The 17,132-nt window shown below is 35.2% G+C and overlaps 3 protein-coding genes across 8 annotated transcripts; 2 read left to right on the forward strand and 1 right to left on the reverse strand.

Annotated features, from left to right (window-relative positions):
- Positions 1–1,481: 1,481 nt before the first annotated feature.
- LOC135620249 (phytolongin Phyl1.1-like) lies at positions 1,482–3,454 on the forward strand. Its single transcript, XM_065123067.1, has 2 exons — positions 1,482–2,963; positions 3,042–3,454. The coding sequence occupies exon 1, from the start codon at positions 2,110–2,112 to the stop codon at positions 2,929–2,931; it is 822 nt and encodes a 273-aa protein (XP_064979139.1). The 5' UTR covers positions 1,482–2,109; the 3' UTR covers positions 2,932–2,963; positions 3,042–3,454.
- A 1,425-nt stretch (positions 3,455–4,879) lies between these two features.
- LOC103995702 (putative methylesterase 14, chloroplastic) lies at positions 4,880–10,952 on the reverse strand. 6 transcript variants are annotated; one of them, XM_009416361.3, is made up of 6 exons: positions 10,758–10,946; positions 9,883–10,147; positions 7,827–8,066; positions 7,605–7,748; positions 6,989–7,123; positions 4,880–5,608 (listed from the first exon to the last, which is right to left on the reverse strand). In XM_009416361.3, the coding sequence occupies exons 2-6, from the start codon at positions 10,138–10,140 to the stop codon at positions 5,336–5,338; spliced, it is 1,050 nt and encodes a 349-aa protein (XP_009414636.2). In that variant the 5' UTR covers positions 10,141–10,147; positions 10,758–10,946; the 3' UTR covers positions 4,880–5,335. The 6 variants fall into 6 exon arrangements, with proteins under 6 accessions (XP_009414636.2, XP_018686092.2, XP_009414633.2 ...); XM_018830547.2 differs by having other exon boundaries at positions 9,883–10,519; XM_009416358.3 differs by having other exon boundaries at positions 10,754–10,946.
- Positions 10,953–14,085: 3,133 nt separating this feature from the next.
- On the forward strand, positions 14,086–16,616 carry LOC135618394 (subtilisin-like protease SBT3.8). Its single transcript, XM_065119280.1, has 3 exons — positions 14,086–14,297; positions 14,404–14,501; positions 16,312–16,616. Exons 1-3 carry the CDS (start codon positions 14,122–14,124, stop codon positions 16,380–16,382), a joined length of 345 nt encoding a protein of 114 aa, XP_064975352.1. The 5' UTR covers positions 14,086–14,121; the 3' UTR covers positions 16,383–16,616.
- The last annotated feature ends 516 nt before the right edge of the window (positions 16,617–17,132 follow it).

Here is a 17,132-nt window from a genome sequence, read left to right on the forward strand (position 1 = left end):
TTGGAAAGAACAAGAATGGTGATTGAGCTTTATTCTAGCAAATTAATGACCATCTTTGAGAGAGGTGGAGTTCTCCCAAACCCAGAAGAGTTTGTATCTACCATTCTTAAGGTCATTGAGCCATGTCATAGCAAATTAAAACCCAGCTATGTGCTCCTCCAAGTTGGAGTCTTCCCCAACCCACAAGAGACCTTCCTTCACCTTTCCCTTTCCCTCTCTATCAAGGTGGCACCTAACAGCCACTTGAAAGCACAGGTGATGTGTCCATGGCAGACCTCACCTCATTGACTGAACAAAATATCTTCTCTCTCTTTCTCTGCATGTCACTTGGTGTTTGACACATTCAAACACTGCCATGCTTACCCTACCCCACACATAAAATAATAAGCATAATAACAATTAAAGTATATAAATTGTTTTTATATTTCCAAAAATACTCCTTCCAAACACAAAATTATGCCTAAATCTTCAAAATGATTTACTTCAATCTTTTTGTCATTAACATATGATCTATGATACTTTAATAGGGTATTTATATAATCATTAATACAACATTATTTTAATCAGCCATAGCATTCCTAGGCCAAATCTTGATGAGGAAAATGGAGTGGGAATGATTCTTCTGATTTCAATATGATCAAGGACAAAATCCAATCATGGATTCATTTATCTAAAGAGGCTTGATCTAGAAATAGTGTGGCCACATTTAACATGAAATGTGGAACTATTCAAATGATCATCAAATTTACATTTTAGCTGTCTTCCACGTGGAGTTGAGTAGATTGTGTGAAGACTTTTATAGACACTTTCTTTTTAACAAAGGAAATCATCAAACTATCACTAATAATAGAAAGGTAATTTTTTTTAAAAAAATTCTTTTAACTTTGGATTTTGCTACACCATACTAAGTTTAATTTTTTTTCCTATTTCTTAGAGCGCTCTAACTATATGAAAAAGATCATTTTATCCTTGTAACTTTAAAAAATTTTCATCCCAACCTCAACCTTAGTTATGCCTCTGCTTATCTCTAGTCGCTTGCTCGGATCATTGGCCCTCGCACCGAGATGCAGACGACTAAAGGAGGAAAGGGGGACGGTTGGTATTGTTTGTCAGACCGGAAGAGAGAGGTGGACAATAAGACTAGTATCTCTACAAGGAGAGGAAGAGATCGACATTATCTACCAATTTATATATACAAACAATTAGACGAAAAAAAGAAACGGGACCGACAAATACGGGATGATTGGTGTGATAGAATCACGATCGATGATAAATAAAGATAAAATAATTATTTTTAAAAAAATTATGAGTTCTTTTTCAATATTCACCTCTAATTAAAAAATAAGAAGAAATAAAAGTATGGGAGACATCTGCTCGGCGACCTAATTTTGCTGTGCTCGCAATTTCCATTTGTGAGGGTCAATTAATATTCTTTTAAGGCATCATTTAAGACAAGATGGGCAAATTGTGGGGGCATTAATGTCCACTTCTTTCCGCGTTCTTTCTCGGTTGGTGGTACGAACTACGTTGACCCAAAAACCCCATCTTTTGGTTTCGTCCGTCAAATTTTAGGAAGAAAAGAAGCGATAAATACGAATCCATCTAGCCATCTTGATGTTCGTAGGATTCGGAGTTCGGCAGCCGCTGTGAACTGCGCAAGCCAATACAAATCGATCTTCCGAGCTGCTGGTTTCGGATTCACGGTACTCCTCAATCTTGCTTTCTTGAAAACCCTAGCTAGTTGCGGAGTCGATATCTTCTCGACTTCGATTGATCATCGAAGCTCAAACGATCCTGTCTTTTTTTTTTTTATATTTTCTGCCGGAATTTGATCCTTTGACACGGCATGGTTGTTCGATATCTTTGAGGAATCGGTGCAATTTGGTCCTTTGTTGACGAGGACGGAGCGGAAGGGTAAGGTTCTCAAACGCTAGCGTAGATTTTTAGGGTTCCGGGATTCATTACTCTGTGAGTTTACTTGTGCGTGAGCAAAATTCCAAAACCATAGAAAGAACTGCCTTTTGATCTCTTACACGGATCAAGAGTCGTGACATATAAGGGGAAAAAATCGGATGGTAACTTGGAGCTCTTGTAAAGCTCAGAGCTTTGATGAATTCACGGCGATCCAAATCCGTGAAGCTTGTTTCGTCCCATTCCCAATCCATAGAAGTAGAGTTAGGAGAGTGCTCCCAAATGGGTTCTTCCATTGACAACACGGTCTACTGTTGCATCGCCAAGGGGAACAAGATTCTGTATTCTTACAACAGCAAAGGCCACGAGCTCGAGACCTTGGCCATTCTCTGCCTTGAGAATGCGCCAGCTTTCCACAAATGGTACTTCCACTCCATCGGGACCAGGACTTTTGGATTCTTGACGGCAGATGGCCACACATACTTCGCCATCATTGACCCTAGCGTCGGGAATTTGGCGATTCTTCAGTTCCTGGAGCACATTCAAGATGGTTTCAGGAAGGTGGCAAAGAATGGTTTTCATGATGACTTGGTGCCCATCGTCCAGCGGCTCATAGCATCCTTGGAGAACATGCCTCGATACGCCTTCTCATTGGACGACAATTCCGAGGGCACAGCATCTAGTGATGGTTCCACGTCGACAAAGGCACCATTGCTAGGGAAGAACAGTGGCAACCATCACGACAAGAAGAAGATGAAGGATAAAGTGCTTCAAAGTGATGATGTGATTGAAGATCATGCTGATAGGACAGTGAAGATCGATATGCCACCACAGACAGTGGGTGCCATGTCACTGCCAAGGAGCTTGAGCTCGACGAGACTTCGTGTGCAACAAGCAGGAAGGAGATTGTGGTGTCGGCATGTAAAGATAGTGATAGCTACCGATATAATCATCTGCCTGATCCTGTTTGGTGTTTGGTTGGCAGTGTGCAGGGGCTTCCATTGCGTATCGGGGAAATAGAAGAAGAGGGATTGCATTTGTGAACAAGAAAGGTAAGAAACACTTTGCTAGATGGATTCAAGTAGTTTCTTGCGTAAGAAGCTGAGATGTAGTTTTACAAACATGGAAAGAAATTTCGTTAGCATGTGGATGGAATCCCCTCAGAAAGAATATGAATTGAGACGTGCAGTATTCTAGAAAGTGATGCTGTGAAGATTCAGGTGAAGGAAGAAAGTTCTTGGATATGCAGCACTTGTGGCACGCCAGTGACTCATTGCTGTCCGCGGCTAGCGTAATATACGATACTTGTTGCTAGTGTAATATGAATACTTGTTTTTCCTCCTTTTTCTTGGTTCTTGTGGATGTTAGTCATACGTCAACAGCTGTTCATATGTATCATATTTCTAGATCGACTTCTCGCTTAGAGGATCTTTGGCATGATGACAATGCTTAAAATATTCGAGCTTTCTGTTTGTCTTAAAATGATGTGAAATTTCCCGATTGCCACTAATATTGTATTTATTTGCCTGCTTTTTACACTTAATTATCATCATGGATTGTCATAAATTTTCCACTAATTCTGGATTGTAGTCACACAAATTAGTTATTATCTATACTTTGCTACCTTCAGATGTGGATATTGGAGGAGAGCAGACTTCCTCTGTTTTCATCCACCATTGTTAAATTGCATCACTTCAGACCCTTCAGCTTCTTTTGCCTCCTTTGTTTGTGAATGAAACGATCTCTGCTATTGTAGAAACTAAATTTGAGCATTGTCTATGATGTTAAAGAATCAGAGTGGGATTTGTTGCTATTTCCATATGGATTGCTCGGATGATTTAGCAGATGCCTAAACAATGATTATGTTGTATGATGATGTGAACATAATCATCATCCATCTCTCAAGACAACTCATGTAGGTATTATCTATCCTACCAATTGGACTAGTTAACACCAATCAGAGTTTCACTATTTTCACAGCATAGTTTCACTATTTTTACAGCATAGTTGAGCTCACCATCAATCGAGGCAGAACTCCTAACCTAATTTGTTGAGTTGGATTATGTTTAACCAATACATATCATGTTAAGAATTAGATCCGTCGATGGCATCCTTGATTTGATCTGTTATTAGTATCAAGAACTTGAATTTTGGATCATCCACTACTGTTATTAATGAACACTCAACTCTGACATTTTCCAGCTTTAAATCCTCAATGTTGGGATTGCTTTTTAGTTCTATTAAGAAGCTAAAGATAAAGGATTAAGAGTACGTTTGCGAATACATTTGAAATATATATTGAGGTTATTTGATAATTTTCTTTTGTAAATCACGTTCGACCTGAATGTTGTATTGTAAATGTTCTGTTTGATGTTATCTCATGATAGCAGTAACATTTCAATATTTGTGAAATATTAATATAATTTTCTAAAGTACCTTATGATATAATCTAAAATCACTAATCAACATGAGTTACTGAGAAACCAACATTAATTATATCTTTTATATGATAAAATTTTATTTATATATTTTTAAAAATGTTTTACATTCATATATATATATATATATATATATATATATATATATATATATATATATATGAATCATACAATTTTTTTGTAAAAGTACATTTATTTATTTACTTATTTTATTAATTTAATTTTTTTTTAAAAAAAAGAAAATTTATTTTTAAATACATATTAAAAATATAAATATTTTTCCAAACATAATCTAAATACTTCTATAAACATATTGCAGGCATATTATTATATACTATCTTAAAGGAATAAAATTAAATTAAAAAAAAAGCTAGAACTCTTATAGAACATGATGAAATTAAAATGAGTCCATCACACAAGACTCCTGTCAATTCGCATCGACGAGATATAAAAACTTAGGATAGAAAACATTATAAATATTAGTTTAATGGAGATGGGTCAAATTTACAGGAATAATAAATTTTAAGGCATATGAAAACTGCATAATCCATTAATATAATTCAAACCCTTTAGTTTTTCCAGAACTGTAACCTTAGATAACAGTTGAACAAAGTTCTAAAACACTTACAAAACCTTTCTGATGAGAGTCAAAGGTGATGACTTGTAAAGGCTTGAGCCAACAATTGCCATGGAGTGCAAGAAGCATTTGATTATTCCTACCACTGTGACCATTAAAAGCTCCCAAGCATCCAGAGCTTATGAAGTAGGCCTATGGATTTAGTTTCATGTCCCATAACATGGGATCTAACTTGCTGAGCTGCTAATTGGATTCAGAAACACAAACGAATCATCATTGCTGAGCTGCTAATGACCTTTTTCGCTCTTCACCTCTGTACAACCTCCACAGGGCAGAACACCCCCTCGTTACGAGATAGTGTGAGAGAACACTAGTACGAGATAGTGTGAGAGAACACTAGTAAGATTTGCTAAGGAAGTTGTGCAATTTCAAGCAAAATTTTATTCAGCGACTGTGGCCGCGAGAAGAAGGGGCAGTGATCGCACCCTTTGATCTTGTAGATCCCATGAGGAGGGTTCTCCCTCACCAGCTTCTCCTGGACGTCGGGTGAGAGCATGTGGTCATCAAGTGTTTGGATGAAGAAACGTTTCGCCGTGCCATAGTTTTCGGGCGTGAGGGACAGCTTCTCCATGATGGGTGCCAATGGGATAGGTCTCATGGATACTGCAGCCAACGCGATATCCTGCATTACTCATGGAACATAAATTTATGAGAACGAACTTCAGTCTGGAACGCAAGCTAATGATACATTTGATATGGCAACCAGAATCATCGAATAGATAGTTTCAGAATCATATGTTATCAGTTTTCTTCACATGGAATAAGCTCTAGAAGGCTGTAGAAAAGGCTCAACATTTGCAAACTAGGGTCAACCCTTTGTTTGGCTCAAACCAGGCACATTCTCGAGATCAGTCATACTACCTAAATGGCTTACTTATGTTTGTTGGTGCAACAAGCAGTCTCAAGTGTGCTTGGCTTGTTAAAAGCCAGAGTTAATACACTTTATAATAATATATTATATAATTTATCACTTTACCTCGATTTTATGGTTCAATTTAACAAGATGGTGGATCCTGAATATATTAACAACTAAATTTTGGGCTTCTAGACCTTAGCCTTGTATTCTCTCTCTCTCTCTCTCTCTCTCTCTCTCTCTCTCTCTCTCTCTCTCTCTCTCTCTCTTCCCCTCACACACACACACACAATTTTTTCTTCCCCATCTAAACTTTATCCCAACCTCAGTGTGTCATGGCCATCCTTCAACAAGCTATGAACCTCAAAACTCATGATTTTGAAGGTGGCGCATGTCTCTCCTCAACTCCTCTACTGCCAACACCAACTTTCATGCTATAGTGACATCATGACATGTGGCCCTCTCCGGTGTGCATCCCTCATCATTCCCACCATCTAGCCCCTTTTGGCTGAGTCCTTCCTTGACAGAGCTGGAGTTTGGCCAAGCTGATAGCAAACATGACTGCTCTTGTTCTAGCTGAGCATCAGCTAAGCATGAACAATGGACCTGCTTGGCAGAGTTGAGAACAAGCAGGTCTATGTTTATTCATGTTCAACTCGTTCCCTTTTAGTGGCAAAATTACTCATTCCCTTTTAGCATCAGGTAATCTTAGTGGTTATCATTCTACTAAAATTATGTGGCAGTCAACAATATGCTAAAATTCAATTACCTTTGGAAACCACAACAAGCACAACAACCATGAGCAAGGATAGAAAAAAAAAAAAAGACATAATAAACAGTAAACAGGCACTTGTAACTTCTGCATGTGTTCATAAAAGGAAGTAAATTCAATGTCTAAACAGTAATGACATTCTTTAAACAGACTGTATCAAACCAATTTGCATTCATGTTTTCAATGCAAAATTCAGTACAAATATACAGATGGACTCTCAAGAAAATGGTCTCTATAAGACTGCAAAAAATGAAAAACAAAAAAAATTGGCATCCATCCATTTTAGGTTGGACAAAATACAACTATAGAGACAGTTTTGCAAAAAGGCTTCCGTTAAATCGAAAAATTAGAAAAACTAGGTGAGTTTGAATCCAAACCTTGGAAGGACTTTGGTTAAAATATAGTCCCTTAATTTGCTGTTTGTCAAACATGAGTCCTGTAGGAGGTTTGTCTCTTCCATTTCCGTAAACTAGAAACTGTGATTCTTTCAAGAAAACCTCAGCAGATGACAGCTGAAAAGATAGTTGACATGAATAAGGAAGTTGGACAGCACAGAGGAGACAGGAGCAGCAATGTCATAGCTTTAAACTGGGAATAACAGGACTAGCTTATGAAGTCTAAGAAAGTTCTGTCAGTTACCATGCTAACATACACAAAATAGTTTCTGTTGAAATTGCGGATAATAAGTCCTACTTTCGCACTTACTTTTAAAAAATAAAAAGAATAAATATACAAATTTCCCAACTTCAATTGATAATCATAACAGTTATCTGAGGTTATGATAATTATACAAATTTCCCAACTTCAATTGAACTATTGAAACAGTTATCTGTGGTTAAAAGGTGTCACGCAAGATCAGAGTGTATAGTTATTAGATCAGTCAAAGAGGAATCAGCTAAATGTAATATTGGATAAGCACTGCATAACATTGTATAAGCACCACACACACACACACACACACACACAGATACCCCCCTAAAAGGGAATACTTACTTTATCAGAAAACACATCAAAAGGTTTGTGTCCATCCAATACCATTGTTGCACTGAGGAATACTGCCTTTGATATCTTTTTTGGATAACATTCCAGTGCATAAGATACGCTAGCACCTCCAAAGCTATGACCAACCAATATCACCTATGAAATATATTTGCCAAATTATAAGCAGAACTCAGTTTGCAAAGAAACAAAGACCATACCAAGAGCACCCTTCACCTTTTCATCATCAGGAAGGCTGTGAAGATAATCAGTTAGAGGCTTCGAGTAATCCTCTAAGGTTGTTACGCTGTTTGGATCTGTCAGGTCTATCCCAGAGCCTTTGAGATCCAAAGCAATAGGAAGCAATCCTACTTCCTCCAAAAGAGAGAGAGTCTTATACCAACACCAAGCTCCAAATCCTTCTCCATGGACAAGAATGATTTTCTTTGTCTCAAGATTCTCAAGAGAAACTGGATGCTGAAAGTACATTTTGCAAAGTTCCCAAAGATTAAAAGAAAATGGTTAGGCCCTTTCCCCTGAAGAAATTGATTGCACATTATCTAGCTTATAGCGATGTGAAACAGAAACCTAGAACAAGAGCCATAAATATCTTGTATAAATAAAGAACATGAATGTTTCATGAAGAGCCATATCCTATATCCAGAAATTGGTGAGAAGAATTGAATTTTCAATATGCTTCCATAACTAAAAGTTCAAACTCCTGTAAAAACATAGGTTAAACACAACATAGTACATTCTTAAACAACACAGCAAATTGACTTTGAGTAAGACTTTTAAGTTCCTTTAAATCAATTTTGAGGTATGCCCCCAGAATATCAATAAGTCTATGAAAAGTATACCTTAGGATGAAGTTCACAAATAAACATGCCAACACAATAAAAACTAAGAAACATGGATTCATATATTGAAATTTGGGAAGGCCTATAGTTAACCTAATATCCAGATTCCAGTACGTTGTGTATGTTTCAGTGACGTAACTCAATAGTTTAAGATTAAGGTACTATTCTATTGTTCTATTCTTTTAGAATATGCAAGTATAGTACTATCTGTGTACAAAAAAGATGGGTTGACAGTGGCTCTCTAATGAAATATGCTTTGCATCAAACATGACAATGGCCAGAAGTAGGAAAGGTCATGGTACGAGAATTGATTTCAGGGCATCCAACTTTCAAACATACAGCTCATTCAGAGTGGCATTGCAGAAATAAACAGCATGATGCATGAGATATGAACAGACAAGGAAGCTAGAATTATCATATTACAGATTTTCTTGTTCTTATAAAATAATATGGCTACATATAAAGTGGAGCATACCTACATTAAAAAATAACTTTTGCATGCATCTGCAAAAAATATATCCATCAGCTTTGTAGTCTGGGTTTGTTACATGTGCTAATAAAGGATGTTAACTATTGTTGCACCACCCTTCCAATAAATTAGATCTGAAAGATTTATAGTTCATTTATATAACAGCTGTAACTTCGACATGCCAAGAACTGGCTGTCAGTTTGGTAGTCTGGATTTGTTACATGCACTAATACAGGATATTTTAAACTGTTGTTGCACCTACCCTTCCAATTAACGAGACCTGATATTTTCATCATTTTTTAATATGATTGCTCCTAGACAACTTGATATCTTTCGATAAATTAAAATATTGTGGACTAGTTGAAAAAGAATATTGACTACAGGACAACTCTTATGTTAGCTGCAGTTACTCTCTTTCTTCAGAAAGAGAACAATAAAGATTCTTTTCAAGTTGCATGTGAAGCTGGTCGGGAAAAAGCATGTAGTTCCAGTTATGCTGACCTAAGTGGAGATGCCAGTATTATTCTCTGAGCCCATAGTTTAACCTGGGAATTTTGTCATCTTCTGGCCCAGAAAATTGAACTTACTCGGATGGACGAGCACATAGCTCCAAAGTAGAAGTATAAGCAAGTAGCTTTTTACTACTAAATGACATGAATGTCATTCCAGGTAAACCATATCCGCAAAAGCAGGATGGTCCACAAACCCTATTAACATCATATGTTTCAGCGCTTCTGGATGTCATGATTCAGGTACAATCATGAACAGTTTATCCATCCATCACAATTGTACATCTTATCTGGATTTCCCTTTTCTGCCAGTTGAAAAATGTGAAAATTGATGCATAACATCGTCAGGACTATGATTTTTTTTTTTTTGTGTGGATCTATTAGAGTAAGACGTACAACCCTCATGCAACCGATTATGCCTTCATGAATCACAGAGGATCATCGAGAGAAATTACCGGCTTTCCATTAGTAATCGAATCAGGGAGGTCTCGCCGCCGAGAGCTCGTGGACCCAATCCTCCGGGACATGGAGCCTTCGAACCGTTGTGACAACTGGTGCTGCTGAATCGCCATTGCGAGGGCCTGGCGGTGCAGGAGCTCCTCTTCAGACGCCGCCATCTTCCTCTGTGATCTCGACTTGGAGCTCTGCTTGCTCCTTGACCTGATGCCGCCTGCGGGGCCCTTCTTGAGCATACAGTCGAATGCATTGCCCATGGTGGTACTGAAAGAAGGCGAATCGAGTATAAAATTCAAGATCAGGAGGAACAAGAAGGGAAGAGCGTTTCGGCCAGAAACGTTTGTGATCAAAATAAGAAGGGAAGAACTTTAAGAACCCTGAAGAATTATACCACTAGATCATGGTCCTAGAGAACTAGAAAGAAGCAATTCTTGGAAGAATCGATGTGGAATCCCAGTTGTAACGGAAGAATTGCAATTTCCAACGCAAAACCTCCAAAAACCCCAACTTTTCAGGGTTTTTCGTATACAATAAGGCTGGAAGGGGGCTAATTCAAGAAATTTCACTGAGGAAAAGCAGCGAAGATGGATCTGGAAGGGGAAACCCCGCGCAAACAGTTTCTCCAAGAAGCAGCAACTAATAACAAGAACAAAAATTAGATTTTGCGAGCATTATCACAACCGAACACGCAAAAAAAACCAGAAACTATGAGGGAAAAAAGGGGGCAAACTCGAGGGGTATCGATTTGAAACTACATGATCAGAAAAAAAAAAAAAAAAAGATTCCAAGAATAAATCGGGATTATTCGCAGAAAAGATTGGATTTCAGGATGGAGAAGAAAGCGCTGGCGAAGAAGAGAGGGATTTCAACCGACGGTGGGAGCAGGTCGAAGGGCCTCAAACGGTTCGCCGGGAGGAAATTTGGACTCTCCTTGTCGCCATTCTCTCTTCGGAGATTGTTTAAGCAATAAGAATCATGCGATTTGGTAGGATGGGGAGAAGAACGGTGCGCTTGTCTTATGTTGCTTTCGAAAGGCTTTGGCGTGAGGAGTTGTGATTGGTGATGATGATGATGATGGATGATGATGATGCACTCCATTTCCATAACACTAACCATTTCTCTTCCATGTGCATTAAATATGCTACCAGATGATCTAATATTAAATATTTAAAAATATTAATTTGATGGTAATGTATCAAAATTATTTATCTCATCTAATAATTTTTTGATAATATTAAAATAAAAAAATAATAATTTTAACTCTTAATCGAAATATCCCTCCTTATTATTTATCTTTGTAAATATAAGTATACTATATTTCTTTCTCAAAATTGATTACAGAATTAGTGATTCTTAGATACATTCATAATCATTTGTGCCATTGATGGAGCTGAGATGAATCACACAATAAATAATAAAACTTGATTTAATGATATTGTGGACTCAAAAGACCTTTTGACACCAAAAAGAAACCCTTGGAGAGAGAGACAGGATTACCTGCTTCTGTGAAAGACTGGCAAAGAACACCTTATACTTTTGTATAAGGTTTCTTCTGTAACCATTGGTCATTGACCATACTTTTTTTTGTATCAGAAGAAGAAGAAGAATCTTCCTTCTTGTGGGAACTCAAGATTAATAATATATATGGAAAATATATATAATTTATACATATAACGAAATTAATGTCAGTGGATATAGCTTTCATCTTTTGCAAAAGATTTGGAGTCTTAAGACTTTAATTAGAGAGATGCTTTGATACATTGGTAGACTCAGATTTGAATGCTCTTTGGTCCTTTTTAAAGGTGCAAAATTCTTAAACAACATGTGATTATAAATATTTAAGAGATATTTGTTAGGATTAGTATGTATTTTTAATTTTTTTTAAAACCAATGTCTTTAAATAATATGGAATCCAAATATGTAAAGGTTTTATGTGAAAAAAAAATTAAAAATTAATTATTCTATAAATACTTCATCTATTAGGCCTTAATAAGAAGGACAGGAGAAAATACCTTTGAGTGTGAAATAAATAAATAAAGTCTTTAAGATTTATATAAGAGGATGATGAACTTCATACAACTTATAATTTTATCTGATATGATGAAAATTTTATTTTTTTGATATAAACATAAGTAATGAATATCAAATTATGAAACTTCACATCAGTTATTATTAGATTAATTTATGATTATTGATGTTTGATTTTTTTTATTTTGTTTTCTATCCAGGTTTTTTCCTCTAATATATCAATCATAACAAAGTACATAATCTCTTAGTCCAAAAGTGATGCCCACACTGAAGATAATAATATATATATATATATATATATATATATATATATATATATATATATATATATATATATATATGACCTGACAAGCACCAAGACTTATCACACACTCAAAGACTTGTTAGATCAGGTAAGAGTTAGTAGGAAGCCGGCCATCTTCCTCTTGTTGAGTTGGACCATTGTGGTTAAGAGCTCCCATACAACACATTACCTGTCTAAGGATCGAAGTTTCTTTCTCTATCCACCCTCAGCTACTCATTTCCCGTTCCTTTCAATAGTTTTGACTTATCATCAAGGTACAAACCCTAGTGCATTAGCTGACATAAATGTTGGGTTTTAAATATTATTAAGGACCCACTGCTAAACCTTCCAATAAAATTTTCCATATAAAATCTTAAGCCTTTAACCTAATATAAGAGTCATTAACCTTCGTACCGTTGATGTACGTAAAGAAAGGCTTTGTATTGATTACGACTTAAGTTGCCAACATAGTCGTGACATCTGTAGGAAACGCATGGTCATTACGAACTCCGACTTAAGTAGCTGTTACTGTATCGACTACGTTGAATACTCGTGAGTTAAGTCATCTCGTGGAATACATTAATTTTATTTTAGGGTAACGTAAGGTATACCCAACGCGATATAGATATTTATATATTAATATTTTTAATGATTATATATATTCAGATGAAAAAAATATATTTATTTAAATGTTTGATTGGAGTGAGATTCAAATCATAAACTTGGAATAATTTTAATATTTTAATATTAATCACTAAATCAAATTATATTTTAATATTTTAATATATTTTAAAAAAAATAAAAAAATAAAAAAAAATATTTCATCAAAAGTTCACAGCCTTAATTGAGATTTGGATATATTTGGTTGTGATTATAATTGAATATTATTATGACATGTAAATTTTATAAATATTATTATTAATAATTAGCTTATTGTATCTACTTTTATATTTACTTAACTTATTGTATCTGTCGGATTATTTATTATCATAGTAATGTGTTAGCATATTACGTTACAGAGACCATTAAAGAAAATGAAATTGGTTCAAATTTTCTAATTGAGATATCTGGAACAATATTTATTATTTTATCATTTTCATAACTCTCATTAATTATTTTATTTTCATATTCCTTCTAAATAAAAAATATTATACAAAAATAGTAAAGGAACAAACCCACACATTAATATTTTTTTTATACAACTAAGTATCAAATAGAGTTTAATACAGAAAAATATAAAAAAAAATTAAAGATATTTTTATCAAATGGGTTTCTTTTTCATTGTAATAAAATGTCTGAAACCTTCCGTTATTAATTTATCGAATACTAATTGTTTGAAACCTTCGGTTACTAATAAAATATTTCATTTAAAAATTTTAAAAAATATTATAAAAAGTCATAAAATTAGAAAATTGTTTCAATTCGTCAAATATAACAAAATTTCATATAGAATCACTCATGAAATTAGTACAATTTGTCAAAACACATAATAAATATAACCTCCGTATCATTTGGTAATGTTTCTTATTTTATGAAGTATCCGATTCGATACTATGGCACAAACTTGACATAATATAACAAAATTAAAGAGGATAACAGAAGAAAAAAAATATTATAAAATAGTAATAAATTAAAATGTAAATTAGAAACCACATCATTCCTTTTCAATTGAATTAAAAATATTAGGTCATAATATATTGATGATTTGGATAAACATAACTCACTCTTTCCTACTTTCCACGAACCCATTTTTAGGTATTACTAACTATTAATTCTTAATCGTTACTAGAATTCGAGAAAAGAATCCGACATTGGGAACGTACCGGAACTATTCATGACTTTAGTCGTTACCTAAGTCTGTTGTTTCTGTCGTCGATATAATGGAGCCGTTTCTTGGCCTCCCGCCGAACGAGGCTGCGAAGCCGAGATGAAGAGGTTTCCGGTCGTCTTCGTCGTCGCATCTATCCTCTTCTTCCTCTCTGCCTCCCTCTCGATCTCCGTGGCGGCGGAGGAGGCCGCCGTGTACATCGCCTACGTGGAATGTCCCGAGGGCGTGAAACTCGAGGCCTTCTCTATTCGAACCCTCGCCGCCGTCCTTGGGAGGTCGCTCTTCCCCCTCCTCCTCTTCCCATCCCTGCACGATACTTTCTTCTCGGTTTGATTAGGGTTTTCTATGTCATCGAAGGTTTGATCTTTTACGTTCCTGCAGTGAAGAGCGCGCCAAGGATGCCGTGATCCATCATTATACGCATGCCGCGAGGGGGTTCGCGGCGAAACTCACCGCACAACAGGTCGAAGAATTGAGGAGTGAGTTCCAGTTTCCCCCTAGTTCTTATGATTTTGGTTCTTGCAATTTGATCTGATTCTGGACGTTTCTTTATTGATCCCTTACCATGCGATTCAAATTTGTCTCTTTAACAGATTTTCTACCATTACTTTCATTTAGCAGCCCATAGAAATAGCTTATCTTGTATTGATCTCTCTCTGTGATCGGACTACAATTATTGGTTATATTAGAAAAAAGATCTCTATAATTGTTTTAGATTAACCAAACGCACAGAGAGGGATTGTTTTGCCCATTGGTCATGGCCCTTCTTTTCAATTGATCTCTCTGTGATCGAACCATTCATTATTGGTTGAATTCGAAAAAGATCTCTATTTTGCAGCCTTTCTACGGTAGCTTTATATATATATATATATATATATATATATATATATATATATATATATATATATATATATATATATTGATGATTTTGCCCATTGCTTGTCTGACACAAAAATTATTGTGTTGCTTTTCATATATTGGATGGGATCATGATATTCTCCTTCTTATGTGAGTTATCTTGGGGGCTCTGTTCAAACCTTGAGGTTGACGTCCACAATATAGTTATTACATCATATCATTACCACACTGTTTGATTCCGAATCCTGTAGCCCTTTGGCTCTTAAGTTCACTGTATGTATCTTTTTTAAGACCATTGTTGGATTTGAAAGCTTATTAAGATAGTTTTTCAGATGATTTTTCACCACTGGTTCACAGGAAACCTATCACCAAAATCTGAAATTGGCTTTGCTGTGATTCAGGTCTCAGTCATACTCCAATTTCTTCAGTTGTACTAATGGAACTCCAATCCACACTTAGGGTAGTAGGTTATGTTGATAATTTAAGGAAATGCTTATAGCTTTTCACTCTTTCGTTAGAAAATGGCTTAAACTCAGCTTGCCTCTGGAAAGTAATAATTATTTTTTTTTGTTTTTTTAATTCTGAGATGCACTATAGTGAAAATAGGACTTTTATGATCATCTCTTGTTTACTGAGTTCAAGGGGCCTGTACATTCAAATGCTCCCTGTGTGATATGCACAGTTTTTCTTTTAAAGGCTCCGTAAAACACAAGTGACTGTCTTCTTGAAACACACTTTAATCCTGAAAGACTAAAGCATCAATGCTCCTTATGTTTCCGCAGGTGCGGAACCTACATATACATATAGATGTACCTATTTGCGTACAAATTTACTTATGCTTACGGATGTGAACTAAAATGTATGCATACGTACACATTTAGTTCTCTAACCTTGTTTAATTTGTCTTCTAGATTTTTTGAAAGAGGCTAAAAGCCATCAAATGTCAATGAAATAATAAGGGATGATACCTACGCTTGTCAATTGGTAGCTAATTAATCTTACATGTTATGTGTTTTAGTACAGAACATAGAATTGGCCTTTGGATAAAAGTAATTTACTATGATATCATCATTATGTTGCTTTTCTTCTCGTTGGAGAAAAAAAGCCTACTCTGGTGTTAGAATTGGCATGCGCATAAGTTTTTCAGTGGTGCTGCAATGTGAACATTTGTGGAACTATTAAGCTCGGTGCTCATGTACTGTTGGATTGCAGAGCATCTTGATTATTTTTAATTTCATTTGATATCATTATGTGGCGTTTAGGGCATCAAAGGATTCCTGCCTTCTTTTTGCTGAAATGTATACGAGAAACATTCGAACTCTGAGGCTGCTAGTTTTCAGCATTTCCCATTTGGTGTTATGTAGGAGTTATCTTCACTGTGATTGTGGAAAATATCTTTTAAGTTTCTGATTTATCCTTGTTATTCTGCAGAGCAACCTGGGGTTCTTCTCGTTTTGCCCGATATCATCTACCATCTCCATCGCACAGATGTGCATGTCTAACACGAGCTTTTGAGTTGATATGTTGGGCCATCAAATAAATGTATGAAATAAAATTGGTATATGGTAAATGCATGATTGGGTACATGCTTCTGCATGGGACTGTATGAAATTGGACTTATTTATATCAAAGTTCAAGTTCATGGATGCAGTTTTTCCAAGAGGTTTCTTTACTTGTACTTTTAAAGTTATTATTATTTTTATCTTATTGCGAGGGGCATTATTTGTCTTGTGTAATCATCAGATACTTTTGAGATTAAAAGAATAATTTCATAAGATAATTGTGAGACCAATAATATTTTATAAATTTAAGTGTTGGATAATTAAAAATATATATAAAAGGTTTGTGTTGTCAAGATATGAATATTGAGATAGTTGTGTGGAGTTATTAAGAAAAATTAAAAAAAATTATTTATGAATAATTAATTATTGAGAGAAAATTGTTTAAAATAATATTAGCATATGCTTAAGAAATTTTCGGATGTGATTGGTAAAATAATTAATGTTAATGGTATCAAGAGATAGAGAAAGATATAATAATATTTTAATAAAAAATTATAAATAGAGATTAAATATTTTAAATTTAATTAAATATATAATTTTTTATAGATCTCAATAGCACGACAAAAGATGTGTCAAAATAATTGAGATTTATGATTTTATCATTATTGCTATATATTGTTGCAAGCTAATTCTAATACATAATAAATCAAGCAAATTATGAAAAGATTACTTGATTACTTATTCAAACTT

The sequence above is a fragment of the Musa acuminata genome, chromosome BXJ2-8, assembly GCF_036884655.1.
Source record: "Musa acuminata AAA Group cultivar baxijiao chromosome BXJ2-8, Cavendish_Baxijiao_AAA, whole genome shotgun sequence".
NCBI classification, from domain to species: Eukaryota; Viridiplantae; Streptophyta; class Magnoliopsida; order Zingiberales; family Musaceae; genus Musa; species Musa acuminata.

Excerpts from the sequence above, each read along its gene's own strand:
- LOC135620249 (XM_065123067.1), top strand. The coding sequence starts at position 2,110 with ATGAATTCACGGCGATCCAAATCCGTGAAGCTTGTTTCGTCCCATTCC.
- LOC103995702 (XM_009416361.3), bottom strand. The coding sequence starts at position 10,140 with ATGGGCAATGCATTCGACTGTATGCTCAAGAAGGGCCCCGCAGGCGGC. Across the intron at positions 7,124-7,604 it reads TTGATGTGTTTTCTGATAAA|CTGTCATCTGCTGAGGTTTT; the intron begins GTAAGTATTCCC and ends CTATCTTTTCAG. Across the intron at positions 5,609-6,988 it reads TTAACCAAAGTCCTTCCAAG|GATATCGCGTTGGCTGCAGT; the intron begins GTTTGGATTCAA and ends TGAGTAATGCAG.
- LOC135618394 (XM_065119280.1), top strand. The coding sequence starts at position 14,122 with ATGAAGAGGTTTCCGGTCGTCTTCGTCGTCGCATCTATCCTCTTCTTC. Across the intron at positions 14,298-14,403 it reads CTCGCCGCCGTCCTTGGGAG|TGAAGAGCGCGCCAAGGATG; the intron begins GTCGCTCTTCCC and ends ACGTTCCTGCAG. Across the intron at positions 14,502-16,311 it reads ACAGGTCGAAGAATTGAGGA|AGCAACCTGGGGTTCTTCTC; the intron begins GTGAGTTCCAGT and ends GTTATTCTGCAG.